Here is a 17,836-nt window from a genome sequence, read left to right as displayed (position 1 = left end):
CGATAGTTTATCCTCAAATTCCTACGAGTTCCAAACTCGATCCGCTCTACTCCGTAATAACCAGCGCTTCTGCGATTAATAACAGTACTGTATCAAGTCCCGCGCTCACGTTCCAGACTGTGTAAGTTTTCCAGGAGTTTCGACGCAGCTACTATGTACGAAAGCTATAGGAAGAAAACAGGAAACATTAAAAATACTTATTTTCATATAGGTGTAAGCGATCGTTTCCTCAGTTCGGGAAATTTTTCTTTTGCATATTTCGCATATGTATATATAAATCAATATTTTTAAAAACCTGACTTACACAACCACGGCCATTCAACTAAAATACGAACCCTGTTTTCTGTCGGTAGTCGTATCGTTCAGCAAATCGAGGATTGTAGAGCTCGCGAACGTTACAAATGAATGTATGTACGCATGTGTGTTATGTATGCAAGCGTGTATGTACGAATCGGACTGCTTCGATTCGCGCATCTATTGTTCACGATGCGCGGCCAAGTGTATCCTTCTACGCTGTAAAACGATTTTGAAGCCATACGCGCCCATTTCCATCAAAGTTCGATGAAATAAAACGAGATGAAGAACGTAAAGATGTTGTAGGTGTGTTACTGATAACGATAAACCTTCCCCACGTCCACGTTAAAACTGCATGCGTACACGCGACGAAATTGATTCTATCCTAATCCATCTGTCAGCAGTTACAACCGGTTGCCGCTAGATTCGTCGAGTACAACCTCAACCTGCGCAAAATCACTCTCGTTATCAGTACCGCGACAGAGAAACGCTTAATACACACCTCATAAGACAGAAATACATAGATCCTTGGATATGATATTTTTAATTAACCATCATTAAATTGAACTGATACCCAATCTTTCTTCTTGCCACTAGGCTGTGGAGCAGGTGTCTTCGCCTTCGAGTCGCGTTAATGATAGCCGTGAGCTTCGAATATGGAAATAAGAAGATAAAAAAAAAATGATTCGTGAAAGTAACGATTTTGTTTCCTTCCTTCCGGGCTTAAACCATTGCCGTCATTCCTACCAGTTTGCTCGCTCGTCCACCGTCCGTCCCGAGACTATTCGTGCAGCAGGTGGCAATGACGTCGACTCGCGACGAGCTACCTTCTCGAAAACCGGCCTCGGATGCTTGGCCATCGGTTTGGTCAGCTTCGCCATGTTTCTCCGCGTCTCGTTAAATTTCATCGCGTCTCGCGACGATGTTTGATTCTCCTGAAATTAATCACTTTAATTTAGAAACAGTAGCGCAATGGATATTTCTTATAATTCACATTAGTGTCTAGCAAAGACATGATATACAAAAATAAAGTTCCTTTACACTCTATCTGTGTTGTTACTTTTGGAAAATCGAAAATTGCGTGAAAGATTGCCGAGGAAGTCAATTAAAAAACGAACGCATCCCTATTGGCAGCCCACCTCGTCCGTAGCGGAGCGTCACGCGGACGCTGCATGCACTCGATCGACTATGCGCCGTGCAAGGGCATCCCTAACATGGGCATCGTGTAGCGCCGCGCCAGAAGAGAGAGAACTCGAGTGCGTAAAAACACATCAGCCCTTCTGTGCCCGGTGGTCTCGTTTTTGCTCTTGGCTTTCGCGATTGTCGTTTTACTTGCCTCGTTCAATTCGTTTCCTCTTCCTGTCAACACTCGTATCGCACTCGTGCTGTTTCACGCTCGCGCAAATAACAGAGACGGAGAGACCATTTTTCACTGAAATCAGACCTTGATTCATTGTTAGGTAACGAGACATTCAGAGGTCGGTTAAGAGATGTATATCTAGGTATTGGGGGCGAATCGAGTACTAACGGCGAAAATGTCCCACTGTTACAAAGAGAAAACCGCGGTATAAGATGCAGTGCCGTTCGAGGCGCGATCGAATCAGAAACGGAACGCGATGGACGCCTGCGGTGCATACTCGTCGCCATTCACACTGCATCGAACAGAACCGACACGGCGAGAAATTGTACGCGTACACCTGCTGTGGGAACGCAGGTGCGTTTACCCGTTTTCATGAGCATCGCTTAATTTTCGGTGGTTACACGCCGGGAATAATAACCGGCTCCTTGCTTGGAACGCGCGCGGCTCCCCCGACTCCTGCACAAAGAGAACGCGACAAAATTACCGTGCTCGTTGGTATTCGCAACGATATCGATGTCGACATCGACATCGACGAGAAGATCTTACCGTTTGACAACGACTAATTCCATGCTTTGACTCTTCCCCAAGAGGCTCTCTTTGTCAGGCCCCTATCAGGATTGGTAAGACGGACCATTCGACTTGGGGCACACAAAGAAGATTCTTAAGGTAATCACGTCGTAATTTGATAATACTAATAATTTTCATACAAAGGGCAATTTTACTACGTTTCGGGAAAGTCATTAGCGACTGAATAGTATCCAATTCCGAAATAAAAAATAAAGATCAGCCCGAGGTTTACCGATGACAAATATCGAAGCCCGAAGGGGAGAGAGATGCACGGAAATACCGTGTCTCGAGTTACGAATCGCGAATCAGGCGTAGCATAGGGAGACGAAAACAGTCGCGGAATTTAGGTAGAGCCGGTGACCATAAAGCAAGATTAACGAGGCGAAATACTGTCTGGTGGGAGGTTGCCAGAGTGTTGGCGCCAGCTGACCGTCGCCGGTCGCCGGCCGCTACGTCGAACGACCTACGCGAATGCGTGCGTACACGCTTGCTTCTACTCCCGGACCTTGTTCGCAGTCTCCTGGTAAGCGTGATTCGCGGTACACAGCCGAGCGCAAAACAATCTCCTCTGAGACCATGCTCGCTCGTCTCATCGCGATTCAATTCCCTTCCCTTGCCCTCTCCGTTCTCCCTCCATGATTCTTCCGGCCGTGGACGCATGGTTTTCGTCGCGGGATGGAACACGTGGCCCTCGACGGAATCGTTACCGTTTATGGACCACGAGAACAGGAATCCTCCTCCGGTGTGCTCGTCGAAATACTCAATTTTCCAAACGAAAATTGCTTAACGCATTGCCGACAGATCGGGGAGATCTTCCCCTTCGCGATATTGCGTTCACATAAAAAATGATAGCGATGTGTAATTTACCTGAGGTATTCAAAGTTGCGTTGGGTAGACTTAAACAAATGTTTCTAACTGACTTAATACTCGCGAATCTTGCAAAAAGCGATCATTCGATTTCCCATCTACACCAACCAGGCATCGCGCCAATCACTCTACTTTATTTTCCACTTCCCTTTTTCTCTGCCATGTGGCTCTCTGTTGCTCGTTAATTGCTCGGTTGACTTGCTGTCTGGCCGACTGGATTGTCGGTTGGGCGATTCGCTGGCTCGCTGCCTGTTCTACTATGTAGTCGTGTTACGTATCCATCTCCCTGGTATCAAGTACGACGTCGACGCCGTGTTACTCGAAGGAAGAGCAAATTGTCTGCTGATTCCTCGCTAAAGGAGACAAAAGAGAAAAAGAGGTCAGCGTACGCAAATTGTACACGCATATGACTCTAAATAGTAAGAATTATTGCAAATGCAGTCGAAACGCGATGTCGAGTGGTACTCGATATAGGAACGCGAAGGGGTTAACCCATTCACTGCCAAGCAAATTTAAAGCGCCAAGATTCAATACAGATGTACATTCTACGCTGTTATGTTGACAATAAGAAATGATATTAAATTTATGTAATTTATATATATATTCTTTCACTAATTGCAATCGGATAGGTAAAAATCCGTTGACTGAACTTCAAAAGAGAAATTCTTTCCCGCTGCCAACTACAATTGCATCGCGATAGTGTTTTGGTACGGTCGAACATAATCGCTAATACGTTCTATCTCGATTTGCGTATGCGTGTACGTTGCAGCTATCCTAACGAACGCGAACACGAATGGCAAATGGCGGGTGACAAGGTATCGGTACCTGCGCTTAATTAACGCAGCATCGAGTCTCTACCGGTGTGGCACCGGAGAAACCACCAGGACGCTAGGCTCGATCTCACGTTTACACTGTAAACTTTACAGCGATATCCTCAAATGCTCCTAATCTCCTGGAATAGTAATACGAAAGTACTTTACTAATCATAACAACAACAAAAAAGTGTAATATTTGTAAAACTTACAAATACCCCATGTCTTGGCTATTTTCAATAACCGTTTACCGTTTCAAATAGATTTTCTCTGTTACCATAAACGTTTCACCCGTGCCAACCTAATAGGGAACAGGGGGAAATTTAATAAAGGGAAGCGTAGAAGAAACGGAAGATGAACTACAAGGAAGAATGAGCAAAGAGAACGATACCGTTCTCTTGCGAGAATCGGCCGCAACTCCCTCGCTATCTGTCTTTCTATCTCTCCCCCGTAGGCACGCAGTGCGTACGTGTTCCGTCCAAGTATGTGCTCCTCGTGTAGTCGGTGCGAGAGCGATTCTGTATATAGGATGCGACAGTGTGGCGCCAAGCTCTCGCATACAAGCCAGTTTCCACCGCTCTTTCGCGACGGTGCTCGCAGACCAGTGTACAGGGTGTTCGAGAAACAACAGCAGAGCAATCTTATAGCGGCCTTACTCTTGTCGGAACCTTTGATCTTCTTATCCTCGTATTTTCAGACATCAATACCGTCCTGCGTAAGGTGTATTAACGTTAAGGGTGGAACCGGGTTCAGGACGCTAAAAAGGAGGTATTTTTTTTACGAATTTAAAAAAAAAATGTATTAACGAATCTTTATGAAACTTACAGGGCCTTCTATTAGATATTTGGTGATAACAAATAATTTTGTTCAATAAAAACTTGTACGTGGAAAACCATGTACATGGACATGTTTGTCGACCTCTCGTCGCCGAAGTTACAAAGTTGCGAGGATTGTAGAGCCTTCAATTTTTGCTTTAAACAAAACAACTAAACATTTTTCTAAATAGAGTCCTACTGTTTCTAAGCACGATACCGTCTAATTTCGTCTTCAGCTTCATGTTGACGCTCCAGATTCCAATGTCATTGCCTCCGATATCAAATGCTGACAGTGACAAACTTCTTCGAATTGGGACCTGAAAAACACAGTAGTTTTGTGTCCATAAGAGTGGAGACTCTTGGAGACCTTCTGCAGAGTCTTAATTGTAAAAGTACTTTGTGAAACAATCAACAAACCTAATCATTTGACAGCGTTTACGGCAAAAACGGATACAACCACCAGAGTATGTTTTTTCGCGAACCACGTGACACGCGATCCGTTCCTTCTGACTCTTTCACGCCCTCTTCTTGTACGCGACAATTTGAACGGTGAGAATGGTAATCGTTATCGGCATTGTTTGAAGGGTTTGCTGTCGTTGTGATATACTGTCGGTAATAAGTTGGAGATGACGCTATTTTTCTAACACTTTTAAATATAATAAATTAGCGATAAATGTTGAAAACAACACCTTCGTATAATAGACACTAAATCTATTCGATCGTATTACTTGAATTTTTTATGAACGAAAAGATATGAAGTAGTATTAAATTAAAAATTATCATTCAGCGATAAGTAAGATACACACTGTCGATAAAAAAGCTGTATTACCTGACAGTGTTCGTCCTGTGTATCGTAGATGTCGCTACATAACGGTTTACCGTCACCTACACAAGCAAACTAAAGCATGTATGTCGGTTTCAGAGGATTTAACCTCAAATTGTAAACCGAAGAAAGAACTGTTGCTTCTGTTATCAAACTGATACTGATTTTCATCAGTTGCGGTGCAAAATGAGTAAGTAAGAACAATAAAGTTTTTAATTTGATTTGATAAACAATATTCTTTTTACGAAGTATACGATAATTAATATAAAAATACAAGGTTACCAATAACTAAACGATTAATAATTTTTGTAGCACGAAGCAGAGGTAAATTCTTGTCGCAACAAAGTGTCAGAGCGAGTAGTGGCAACGTTACTATTTTGTCTCAACCTGTTCCATCCACGAGTAGACGCGATCAGGGTTCGCCAGAATCTCCTCCCAATCGTGTAACTACCCAGGAAGAAAATCAACTTGTGGGTAGTTTGATAAAGCACCTTTTTGCTTTAGATAAGAAAAAGCAAATTGTAAATAAAGCACGACTAATCAAGAACGTCTTTGGTGGCCAGGGGAAACAGTTTCATCAGCTGATGTCTAAAGCAAAACATATACTGTCAAATGTACGAACGAAAATTTAAGTTTACGTAACTTTTTAGAATTTTGTTTATATAATTGCATATGTTGACAGATTTATGGATATCAACTGATGGAAATCGAAAGTGGCAAATACATTCTGGTAAATGAAATAAAAAATCCTCATCTTCAACCATCTAAACTTGAAGCTAGTAAACAAGTACTATTATTCTTAGTGCTTTCACATATATTTATGTCTGACGAATTTTGTACTAAAGGTAAGACTGCCTAATTACAGAAACACACAAGAGATAAGAATATATAGCTATATTTTTCAAATTACTTTAGAAACTTTGTGGGAATTTCTTACAAACATGGGTATTAAATCAGATAATTCCCATCATTATTATTTCGGCGATGTCGCACAGTCCATAGAGGTAAGAATGAAGAAAAAAGATATTGTAGCACGTTATGAATTTGGTATAAAAATGGAATTGAACTCACATTCGTGTATATTTAGGTATTTGTTCAGCAAAGATATCTGGAGAAGGTCGCCGTGGACAAAGACGATCCAACAAAAATAGAATATAAGTGGGGAATGCGGGCCGAATACGAAGTTACTCGACGCTCATGTTTAGAATTTGTATCACAGGTAACAACACATGCGTATACCTACTTTCATATATGCGCGGTATATAATGTATAAAGTATTGTTTATCCTTAGATCTACAGTGGGCGTCGAATAGAGAGCTGGCCGGCACAATATAAAGCAGTAATCGCACACGAGAAAACCAAGAATTGTGAGTGATCGACTAGTATGGATAAAATGTTGCTCGTGAAATTACGAACAATGAAGCCAGGCGCAACGACTGTGATCAATAAAGTACAAATTATTTCTGAACAATAAAATTATTTTTGAATATAACGACCGAATAATTTCAAAAACGATATTTTCCCAACCAAATAATAAGTTTCTTCAAACGTCCCCGAGTGCAGCCGTAAAACTGCGAGGCAAGATTAAAGTTCGTACACGGTCTTCGAGTTCAGCAAGGGTCAGAGGAATCTAAAACATATTCAGCTGCCCTAGTTTTAACCAAATCTAATCGGATTCATATTTTCTTGCGACGTTACGTTGCACAACTCGAAGAGCTTCAAACGAAATTGATTTACAGAAACAAAAGAATTGTCATTGTCTTCAACGTGGCATTTGAAATTTACAATAGTAACACAGTCTACCTCACTTTTGATGAAAATAAATAATCCCGCAGCAAAGCTGCGTTTTTCATTCAAATATAGACAATCAATCTTTAGATACAGTCATGGGAAAAGACAAGCGACGCTATATGTATAGGACCAGATAGTACCGAACGCTTAATCGTGAGGTTTCCGTTAAGTCGACGATCGCAGCTTAATCTCTTACTATTCCAGCATGTCTCGCAAACCCGATTACACTGTCCACCAGGAATTTTATTTTCCTATATCCACTGGGTGATCCTTGAATCTTGGGGCTTGGAATAGTGAATTGATATCAAAGTTTAAAGAAGAGCTGATACGCGTGGTTCTGATGCGTTAGAGTAACTGTTCGAGTAATTAAGCATGTTCGAGTTATCAGGCACTTGGTATAGTTTTTCCTTAATATTAAAAATGACGAATGAATTTGGCGATATTTATGATCTTTATGGGATAATATAATATTAGCTGTTTTTTCATATTTTTAGATTGAAAGCGTTAGTGCTCCAATTTAAAACGTATTATCGCAAGCGAAGAATGATTGCCTGCTCGGCTTAGCAATAAGGTTAGTAACAACTTTTATAGTTTCTTAGCCTTAATCCTGTTTTCACTTAAGTAAGTTACAAAGACCATATGATTTCCTTATCATTACATTTTTATTTGCAACATAAAATGCAGAGATGAAGAGGATGGCGTCATTATTGTCGGCACTCTTCATTCGAAAACGTAACTTTTCCTTTACTGAAAGCGTGATTGCGCAGTGAGGAGTACCGTGGCAAACTATACCAGCTGCCCGACTACCAATGCAGCAAATCTGTGTCAGTCAGGCCGGGCTGCAAAGCAGGCGCTAAACATTCAGTGTTCGTCGGTGTTCCAACCGGGCCTGGTGGGTAGGTAGTCGCGTTGCGTCGCGGCGCGCGCGGTTCGCAGTGTCGCAGTACCGCGCGCATCCCTGCACTCTTACCCTACTTTTGTTAACCGTTCATTTACTCGTCGTACGGGCCTATCTTTGGCCTAATACCGATTAGTTGTCGCTAACATCGGGGACCAAATTCGGTAAAAAGAAACACGCGCGTATCCATCCGTTGCGTCCTGCATCGCATCTCGCAAATCCTGCCATCCGTGCGCGTTTAGGCTTCGTTTTTCGTACAATCGTCCACCTAACGGGGTAAACTAAACAGTAGTAACGATGACAACGATTTACAACCATCGAAGAAATCGTGGCAAACCATCTGTTGTTTATAAGTAATCGTTTGAATGCTGACAACACGCGAACCGATCATTTGATCAACGTATAAAAAAACAATATAATGAGTTCCACGAACAAGAAACAAGGGGAATGAAAAAAGAAGAGAAACGGAAAGGTGAACTCTTGTAGAGGTGTTAGAATCGAAGAAGCTTGGTACCCGTCACAGAATTGTTGAGAAGGAAGTCAAAACTCGCGATACTGTAATGGTAACGACAAATGATTGATTCAGCCTTTCGCTGTGGACGACGTGTAATAACATGAAAGTCAACGGTCCATTTTTATAAGTTCAAAGCAAAAATTTATTTTGAAGATTAATGCAAAATATCAAGTGTTTTATTTTAGTATGTACACGTCGTCGAGCAGTGAACTTCAAGTCCAACCCTATTAAACTATTAGCAGTTGAGACTTAAACAGCGTAGTGTTCTCATAACTTCATCTAAACAATCTTGCTTCAGGTATTGGGACTCACAGACTCATAAGTGAATATTTTCTCGGGGGCGGGAGAATCTTTTGGTTGAAGAGTACTTATGCGGTTCGATGTGACGGACTCTTTGAAGCGTCGCAAACGAAAGCATAAGAAACTATTTGATACACGGAGGAGAGAACGCGGTGGCAAACGATTCGAAACGGCGCGCAAGATAAAAAAACTCGCCCGAAATGTTCAACCTCTATCAGAACTTGAACAAGAGGGACGACGATCACAAGGAACCGGTCGTCACAGGCCATGACAGATTCTGGCAGGAGCGTCCGAAAACACGGCGGAAACGTCGTGCCGTTAATAGAAGGACTCAGAGTGCCATCGAGCTAGACTCCGAAGCTATCGTATCCGCACGGGGAACTCTCCGCCGTGGAAGAAGCGCTAGCATAGAAGACGATGACAGCGACGAGGAAAAGGGCTACCAATTGACCAATAAAATCGACAATCTAGCCAAGATATTATTTAGTCGCGTGTCCGCTGCACGAGGTTGCAAGGAGTCTGATGTCAGGTAATTCGATCGCTTCCATCTACTAAGCAGTGCTAGGCAAAGTGTAACCGAATCGATAATTACAATTGACCTTATTGATAGCTAACGAACACAGCTAACATTGCGATTCTGTAATTCAACTAATTTTCATTTAACGAGCATACGGATAAGTAGATCATCTTTTATTCATCATGGACGATACTTTTGTCCACGGCTGTCTACATTCCCTTGATCTAAATAATAACTGAATCGATATTGCGATGCATGTATTACCGATTATTTGTGCGAGAAACGGGAGAGATAGAGGGAGAGAGGAACGTTTTCATACGATCGATACACGCTGAGTTACTCGATTACAGCTAACGACAGCAGAATCGTGTTGCTACCTGAGCTTCGAATCGAACCTGTTAACGCTGTATCCAACGAGTTACCGTTTCTGGCAATTTCTTTTACCAAGCATATCGATCGACCTTGAGTCCCCTTAGCTCTCTTAATTACACGATACGAGGAGACCAAGCCGATATCGCGTACACGAGGACGAAGTTGAGTTCTACCGATTTAAGCAGGCGTTATAATCTGACATGTTGAAAAAATTGATTTTTCTCATCTATTTCAAACACTTCAAGAATACACCCTTGAAAACTCTTATTAAAATTTGTAAAAATAATGTAGCGATAAACGCTTTATCGTACGGATTACTGGTTTCTCCGACAACTGGAATACCTTCTTCATCTGTCCGCATTTATTTACAAACGATTCGGTCACGCAATAATCCCTGTGTACATGGATGATCTATCACGATCCAAACAAGTTTCTATAGGACGTCTACGTGTAACACGTAGCAACGGAATAAGTAAAATTCCAAAACGCTGAATCTGTATTCGAAGTCCTCGTGGCAAACTCATCTCGGTAAACTTCGCTTCGACGTAGTTTAACCATGACAACGCAGCTCGTTGAGATGCGATTATCACATACGGACGACCGCCATAGGAACTGCTCGCAGAACGTTCAACTTCGAGGGAAGCGAATACCAATGACACATCCGCGCTCGTTTAGGTGATATTAAAGATGGCCTGGAATAAGTTATATACGTTCAAAAACTGTATTCTTTTGTTACAACTTTGTTGTTTGAATTTCCCTATTACAGCTAATGGCAATTAATTTTCAGGTCAAAGAAAGTGAAGTCTCCAGTAGATAAAGATTAACATTCCTGACACCTGCTGCATAGAAGTTTTCAATAAAAAAACTAACTCTATTAAAGAACTGCAATTTCAAGAAGAATAACCACCCGTACAACTATGGAGTTCGATGACCTCCAGCATGCATTTGAGAAAGGTTCAGAAACTCGGAGCAGGTGTCGAAAATGTTGATTTCCTTCATTTTCTTTCACTTGAACAAGTTAGAAATATTAGAAAGGAAGAGTAGGGAACATTATACCAAAACCAAATAGTATAGATAAGCAGATTCTTAAATCCAATATAGACCTACAAATACGGCGGTTTCATCTTGAGGTTTTGGAGCGAAGGTACTCCGATGTGAGCTAATTACTCGAGTAGTATTTGATTCACTGAAAGTGCACGAGTTTTCGAATATTAAATAGTTCCCGTAGTAAAATACAAGCAGTCCAAACTCTCGAGAGTACGTCGACAACCTCGCTACATTTTTTTCAACTGTCATCTAATTGGATGAAACCCTTGCACTCGTAGACACAGATGGCAGCTCGCTGGTAACGCTAACGCGGTCGATCCAGTTTGTAGCCGTTGGTTCGGGAATCTAATCCATTATTGGCATCGCTCGAGGTACCATTCATCCAACCGAGAAATTATCGTTATACACGATTATGATTTTCCGAATGCTTCGAATACTGTCAACAGGTATTGCTCTTCACTTTCAATGGACTTACTTTTAATGCGTTAATATAATTATGAAAAACAATGTTTAGATGTCGCATGTAGTTCCATTCATGTATGTATTTATCTCTTTCTTTCACTTCCAACATTTTGTTTAAATTGATCTTTGTTTCTTTTATCAGCCTTCAACTTCATGTAAGTAACTTTCACAAAAATAGACTTATATTTAATAACTCCTGGCTTTCAACTCAAAATATGGAGTTGTACGCGTTCTAATAATACTTAATCAGCGATTGGGGATTGTTACAAACACCTCGTTACGATATCGTTCCTGCCTGCTCGAAACACAAAGGAGAACTTCTAACTCCTCTTCCTCTTGTCTAATTTTTTCCATTCAACACCCCCCGAGACGTATACGATAGCTCGATATTTGAGCGCTATCCTCGTCCGTTGCATTGTGCTGGCAAAGTGAAAGGGTTGGTCACTTATTGTTAGCAACAAGTGCCGCGTCTTCTGTTTGAGAGGAAAGCAAATCGTTGCTGAGAAACTGACTGTGTTTAGTTGTAGTCCAAGCAGAGGTTTGATTCTCCTACTATATTTATAATATCTCTACACTTTTTCCACAAAAGACATATACCGCAAGAGCGCTATTTCTTTAAAGGAGAAAGTATAAGCGTACGAATGTTGTGTTCGATACATAAATTGCTCGTTAACCCCGATCATAGATTACACTTTGCCTTAAAAACAGTGGGAATACAGTAAACAGAAACGAAAAGTATGACAGAGTTGCATTTTCATTGCTTTTGCCGTGACAGAAATGGAAGACACAGCTACACGGCACTGGGTCACGGACCGTCCGTTTGCGAGGATGTTGGCGAGTACATGGAAATGGAGAGAAGGTCCCGGGATCGTGCCTTATCAATCTGTCAGGTTTATATCCGAGGGACGCCTCGCTACAGTCTCATCAAGCAGCTGAATAATCTCGGTAAGCTCACCCCTTTGTCTCCTCGTCGCAACTTTATTTTTTAGTATATGTATAAGGCGCACGTAGAAACGCATACGTAAGTATTCTGCGGAGAATGGGTGTCCTTCCTCGGGAAGTACTTTCGAACCTGAAGAAGGTCTTTCATTCTTTGTACACAAGGTGGTAGCAAAAGAAAATGCATGAAAGCGACTACTGTATATTTCTCGTGATGTTCTAGGATCGAGAATGGACAAACATTGGTTTGCTGTGAGGGACACGTCTCTAAAAACCGATCGGCTGCTCACGTTGGCTCCGTTGAGTCGGAACTGCTCGTTGAGCATTTCTCCTCTGACCAAGAATATCTTGAACGACTTGTTCTTAGCCTTGCAACATCCGTACATTTGTCCCGTGTTCGATATCGATTTCCTCGAATACGAGAATCAGAAGTACGTGATCTTGGTCCAGCCCATCAGTCAAGGTAGTCTGAAAGATCTGATATACGGGGTAAGTAGCAATGGTAATACTTCGTAGCATGGACAGGTATGATGAGTTGTAGCTATTGAACAGATCGAAAGAACCGGTTGGAATGAGGATTGGGGCCAAAAATACGCTTCCCGCGGAAAGGGGCTACCCTTGCCCCAAGTGCAACAAATGGGACGTCAAGTGTTGGAAGCGTTGATTTTTTTAAAAGAAAGAGGATTTCCAACCGTGACCCATTTACACTCGGGAAACGTGCTCGTCCAAAACGGTGTCGCGCGGCTCGCCGGCCTCGAGAACACGCTTCTCGGCTTCACCAGTCGAATACATCCAGTAATTGCTTCTCGAATGTCGCAAACGACCACCTCCATTGATACGATATGCTTCGGTAAGATCAATTTTAAGTATCGTGCGATCAAAACAGACATAATCATCGTCGTTTCTTAGCGACCAAATATTTTATGCAACGTTCGATGTCCTTCTAGGTCATATGCTATTTGAAATGTGCGCTGGCTACGAATTACGATCGTTTAAACCGAATTCCGTGCATTTCTCGGATCTTGAAATGTATCCACAAGTACAAATCTCACTATCTATCTATCTGTTACTCGTGTGCTTGCTTTCTTTTTTTCTTTCTCGTTTGCGCACTTATTGTCGCTCGCAAGAAACATCCGTGAGGTTTTCTTCTCAGATTCCGATGAAGCTTTGTAGAGAGTGAAAACAATCTGAGAAGGAGATGACACTGATAATCCTCTCCAGCAAGAGAGAAAACTAATCGAACCGTCTACGTATACAGGTTGTCGAGTTACTGAAATTCATATTCGTCGAACCAACTAGTCGTCACAAAAACATTGAAGAGCTTCTCGTTCATGATTTGTTCAGAAATATCGATCTTCGTGAAATGCGAAGCGCCACCGTCACGGTAAGGATTTTGTCTTTCCACAATTTATGCTTATTTCCGCGCTATCAAATTCTGACGTAGCACTCGTCTTCTTAGATATTCCGACCAACCTTGACACCGCCAATCGTCAACTTACTCGACGGGATTAAACGGCAAAACGTGAATAAGAGGTAACGAAAAGGCTACGCCGATATCGTCTAATTTGTCCATGTAAATTTTTCTATTACGCTGAAGATTCATTTTGCATGCACAACAGGCAGAGGTCACGCTCTATAAGCGACGTGTATTTAACACGCAGATTGTGGTAATGACACCAAAGATCCGTGATTAATCAACGTAAGCTTCGAAGGTATACGCTTATTAGAACTTAAACCCACTCTTTCTCATTTTACAGAATCTCAAGTTTGGATGATACAATCGACATAGATGCAATGTCTCTCCACAGGCCGGACACGGTTTGCGAAAATTCGTTACTCGACGAAATATACAACGAGCTTTCGAACACTGCTGTATAATTGTGGGAACAATGTTTATTCGGTACCCAATCCAATTCTTGGACGTTCATTTGACCGAGGATCATGTATTCGTACGTTTCTTTACCAAGTGCCAAAAAGATAGTTTCAAACGTTCAATCCTAACGGCGATGCAACGATAATACATTTAATAGAAAAGTAAGACGAAGACGAAAAACAAGGAAAAACGAATAAAGAAAAGTTGTACATGTACGGTCGACTTTATTATTTAAAGTATTAAAAGACACCCAAGAAACCTGCATTTGCCAAACAATGGGGAACGATTAAATATTTACTTTACAAGCGTCGAAAAGTATACAAAAAGACCAGAAAAATTACATTCTCGTGTATGAATACTAGGGATGATGCGTGTGTATATCAATCTTTTGTTATCATTTTGAACAAGAAAATAATATCTCACTGTAGCATTTCACTATCGAACAATATCAGGTTAGATTCGGATAAAATTGATCTTTCGATCACCAAACTATCTTCATATGAAATTCTTCTTTTCAAAAAAACTTAGTAATAGTTGCGATTGGTAGGGATTAATCCAACGTAGGTCGTAAGGTTATACAAACGTAGGAAATCACAGGAAGCAAGGAAAAACTGATTTTCCTATAGTTTTGTACATAATGTGTATCATAACCTTACAGGGATCAAGGTAGTATAAGCATCGATTAAGTCTTAAAACAATAAACACGGATATTCGACGCTCGTTTAATCGATCGTGGAAATGTGTATATAACTTGCCAAATGGACTTTCAGATCGGTAGTAAAAATAGGCATTATTGCTTCTTGATGATCTTTTCGATTTAACGTCTTCCTTATACTAGATCGGATCGTTGATTTAGCGCACGGACGCGTTTATGTTGGTAGAAAATGTCAATATCAAATAATTTAATTCTTTATTATATCTCACGGTTTATGAAGCACCGGCTTCTAGTTCGCTGGCTGGCGTATCCGGTTCTTCGTCGTTGTAAATGTTTTCTGCCATTTGCCACACTTGCATTATATTGTCCTCTGACACTGAACATTTGACCCATGGTTCGTTCGGATTCCATGAAAAGTCACTGATCTTCGCAGTGTGGCCGCCATGTATGAACTGTAAAATCCAAACGAATGTAAGTAATATGCTTTTTATGCAAAGTAACGTACCAGAAATTATGAATCGAATATACCAGTAACTCAGGTGGACCATCTTCAGCATCCTCGCTGGATTGTTCCTCGCCAATTTTACTAAGATCCCACACATGTAGACGCCTGTCTGTACCGCTACTGGCTAATATCGTTTCGTTATGCGGCGACCACTGGACTTGGAAGATCTCGTCTTTATGAGATTCAAAAGAATGCAGTTTTAGCTTAAGGTTCCTCAAATCCCAGAGCGCTACCGTTTTATCAGCACTACCGGTCGCAAGGATAAATTCAGAGTAGGGATTGAAACTTAAACAATTAACTTCAGCAGTGTGAGCGTCGACCGTGTGACTTGGCTTGCTAGTATTGTTACACCTACGAATGAAGACAATTCGTTGAAGAATGATAATAATATAGTTTCCTTTGTCTCATTGATAATAATTACCTCGTGTCCCAAATCATTAATTTTTGATCATCCGCGACAGATCCAAATAAGGATTCATGCAACAGATGCCAAGCTACATCTTCAACAACAGCCGTGTGCCCGGTAAAGATCGTTTTCGCATCTATAACACGATTTTCCTTAGGTGGTGCATTAATATCCCACAAACAGATGGTATGATCATCGGATGCACTGAGCAAGTACCCATTGAGATTTGGATTCCACGAGAGGCCGTAACCTTCCTTTTGATGTCCTCTTAATCTGATAAAAGCATGACAAACCAAATTTATATAAAAAATGACATGGAATAATTGCTGTCTAAAAAGTTATTCTTTGCATGCTTACCTTAGATCAGGCTGACATTCGCCATTTGGATCTGGTTTACTGGGATGTTTTGTATAGTCAAAAACAAGAACATCACTAGATGGTGTTTTAGTTGCTATGACACAAGGATTTTGTGGCATGTATCGTGCCCTGTTTACTTCTCCCTCGTGATTTATCTTTATTTCAATCTCTATTTTTCCACTAACAGAACCGAATCCTCCAAACTCACCCTTCTCATTATCATAGTGAGACGCGTCAAATTGAGCATCCTCATTTGGCAATTGAACACTAGCAATAAGTAAATGATTCTGTTCATCCGATGTATGTGTACCCAGAATAAGTCGGTGTACAGAGTAATCTTTTCCCTCTGGTCTGGTTACGTCAGGCAACCACTGAGCAGTTAAAGATGGCCATTCTAAAGCATGTGTCATCACTAGATCATACAAAAAGGGAGTATTTTTTTTCCATATTTTATATTCTTCATTGATAACTCGTTCCTCCACAGCATCATCAAATGTTTCTGCAATGATATATGGAGTAAAATATATGAAATAATAAAAAAATATTAGTGCAAAATTTAAATATAAAATATTAATTTTATATAGTTAATATCCTAGATGCAAACAATTAAATTACATTACTTTATTATGGAGTGGTGAAAAAGGAGGCATGTGAAATTAAAGAAAATTTAATTTATATGTTTTTAATACCCTTAACAAAATACAAAACGTTCTACATTAATTAATTTAGTCATTCAAGAAAAGATATACAAAACAAAGTTACGAACCAAATCGAGATTTCAACTAATAAAAAGGTGTCCTTAGCGGTAATATAACCTGCCGGTCAGTAAATGTAAATCTTTTTCTTAGACTTCTCGATATCACGATACAGAAACATTTCGCATTTTATTTCAGTCATAATCTAGTATTGATGGTAAATTAAATGACTAAGACAGACGTATTATACTTTCAACAGAAATAAATTTACCAAAGTTCCTTGTTTAAAGCAATCTTGTTTACTATGATAAGAAAGCGTCCTTTGAAAGAACGACCGATCGCTGTATTTATATGAACGATTAGAAAATTTAACAAGAACGAGAAACAACGAATGTTATTCTTACCGTCTTTATCTCCCATCCTCACGTTTTGCTAAATTTCTAACGTAACACGTAAAATACCGACGAAATCTTAAACCCGCCAAAAAGCCGCGAAGTCTAGCCGGAATTCATCAAAAATGCAAACGTTGGCAAACGTATTTGCTAAAATGCCTTAAGTATACGCCGCGTTCTCACTGCACAATTCAGGGACGACTTTAGTAGAAATAAATGATGTATCAACAAAAAGAAACAAATAAAGTTCAATTAGAAGAAATTAATTAAATATCTGATTGTCATGTCGCAGGGAAAGTAAAGACTGTTAAAATTGATCACGAGTTTGCTTATTTATAAACAAGGTAAGTATGTTTTTGAGAATACTTGACAAATAATGTGTAGAATAATATTTTTATATAAGAACATATTGTTATATAATATTTAGTATATATTTCTTTAAACTTAAATTATACAAATTAAATATAAATATAACTAAAGTTTTTTAAAGGGATACTTACAATTGGATATTGCACCGAGGCACTTGTAACTCTGGCGTCGGCCTTGGCGCAATCTCATGGATAGGCGACCTAATC

The 17,836-nt window shown here is 40.5% G+C and overlaps 3 protein-coding genes and 1 long non-coding RNA gene across 7 annotated transcripts; 2 read left to right on the top strand and 2 right to left on the bottom strand.

Annotated features, from left to right (window-relative positions):
- Positions 1 to 675: 675 nt before the first annotated feature.
- LOC128892013 (uncharacterized) lies at positions 676 to 5,399 on the bottom strand. Its single transcript, XR_008460989.1, has 6 exons — positions 5,133 to 5,399; positions 4,726 to 5,032; positions 4,113 to 4,657; positions 3,914 to 4,040; positions 1,434 to 3,441; positions 676 to 1,229 (listed from the first exon to the last, which is right to left on the bottom strand). It is a non-coding gene; the product is annotated as an uncharacterized LOC128892013 (long non-coding RNA).
- A 221-nt stretch (positions 5,400 to 5,620) lies between these two features.
- Positions 5,621 to 7,030, top strand: LOC128892009 (non-structural maintenance of chromosomes element 3 homolog). The gene is made up of 6 exons (XM_054152043.1): positions 5,621 to 5,728; positions 5,851 to 6,152; positions 6,221 to 6,383; positions 6,454 to 6,542; positions 6,626 to 6,757; positions 6,830 to 7,030. The coding sequence occupies exons 1-6, from the start codon at positions 5,725 to 5,727 to the stop codon at positions 6,911 to 6,913; spliced, it is 774 nt and encodes a 257-aa protein (XP_054008018.1). The 5' UTR covers positions 5,621 to 5,724; the 3' UTR covers positions 6,914 to 7,030.
- Positions 7,031 to 8,046: 1,016 nt separating this feature from the next.
- On the top strand, positions 8,047 to 14,466 carry LOC128892005 (slowpoke-binding protein). Of its 4 annotated transcripts, none has more exons than XM_054152038.1 (10): positions 8,047 to 8,790; positions 9,040 to 9,570; positions 12,215 to 12,384; positions 12,602 to 12,867; positions 12,931 to 13,228; positions 13,326 to 13,417; positions 13,637 to 13,762; positions 13,838 to 13,911; positions 13,998 to 14,077; positions 14,136 to 14,466. In XM_054152038.1, the coding sequence occupies exons 2-9, from the start codon at positions 9,242 to 9,244 to the stop codon at positions 14,047 to 14,049; spliced, it is 1,407 nt and encodes a 468-aa protein (XP_054008013.1). In that variant the 5' UTR covers positions 8,047 to 8,790; positions 9,040 to 9,241; the 3' UTR covers positions 14,050 to 14,077; positions 14,136 to 14,466. The 4 variants fall into 4 exon arrangements, with proteins under 4 accessions (XP_054008013.1, XP_054008012.1, XP_054008014.1 ...); XM_054152039.1 differs by having other exon boundaries at positions 8,049 to 8,790; positions 13,998 to 14,045; XM_054152037.1 differs by having other exon boundaries at positions 13,998 to 14,466.
- On the bottom strand, positions 14,462 to 17,433 carry LOC128892008 (chromatin assembly factor 1 p55 subunit). The gene is made up of 5 exons (XM_054152042.1): positions 17,274 to 17,433; positions 16,175 to 16,673; positions 15,833 to 16,090; positions 15,435 to 15,762; positions 14,462 to 15,358 (listed from the first exon to the last, which is right to left on the bottom strand). Exons 1-5 carry the CDS (start codon positions 17,287 to 17,289, stop codon positions 15,179 to 15,181), a joined length of 1,281 nt encoding a protein of 426 aa, XP_054008017.1. The 5' UTR covers positions 17,290 to 17,433; the 3' UTR covers positions 14,462 to 15,178.
- Positions 17,434 to 17,836: the final 403 nt, after the last annotated feature.

This window comes from Hylaeus anthracinus, unplaced genomic scaffold (assembly GCF_026225885.1).
Source record: "Hylaeus anthracinus isolate JK02 unplaced genomic scaffold, UHH_iyHylAnth1.0_haploid 12002, whole genome shotgun sequence".
NCBI classification, from domain to species: Eukaryota; Metazoa; Arthropoda; class Insecta; order Hymenoptera; family Colletidae; genus Hylaeus; species Hylaeus anthracinus.
This window is presented reverse-complemented; position numbering and strand designations above follow the sequence as displayed.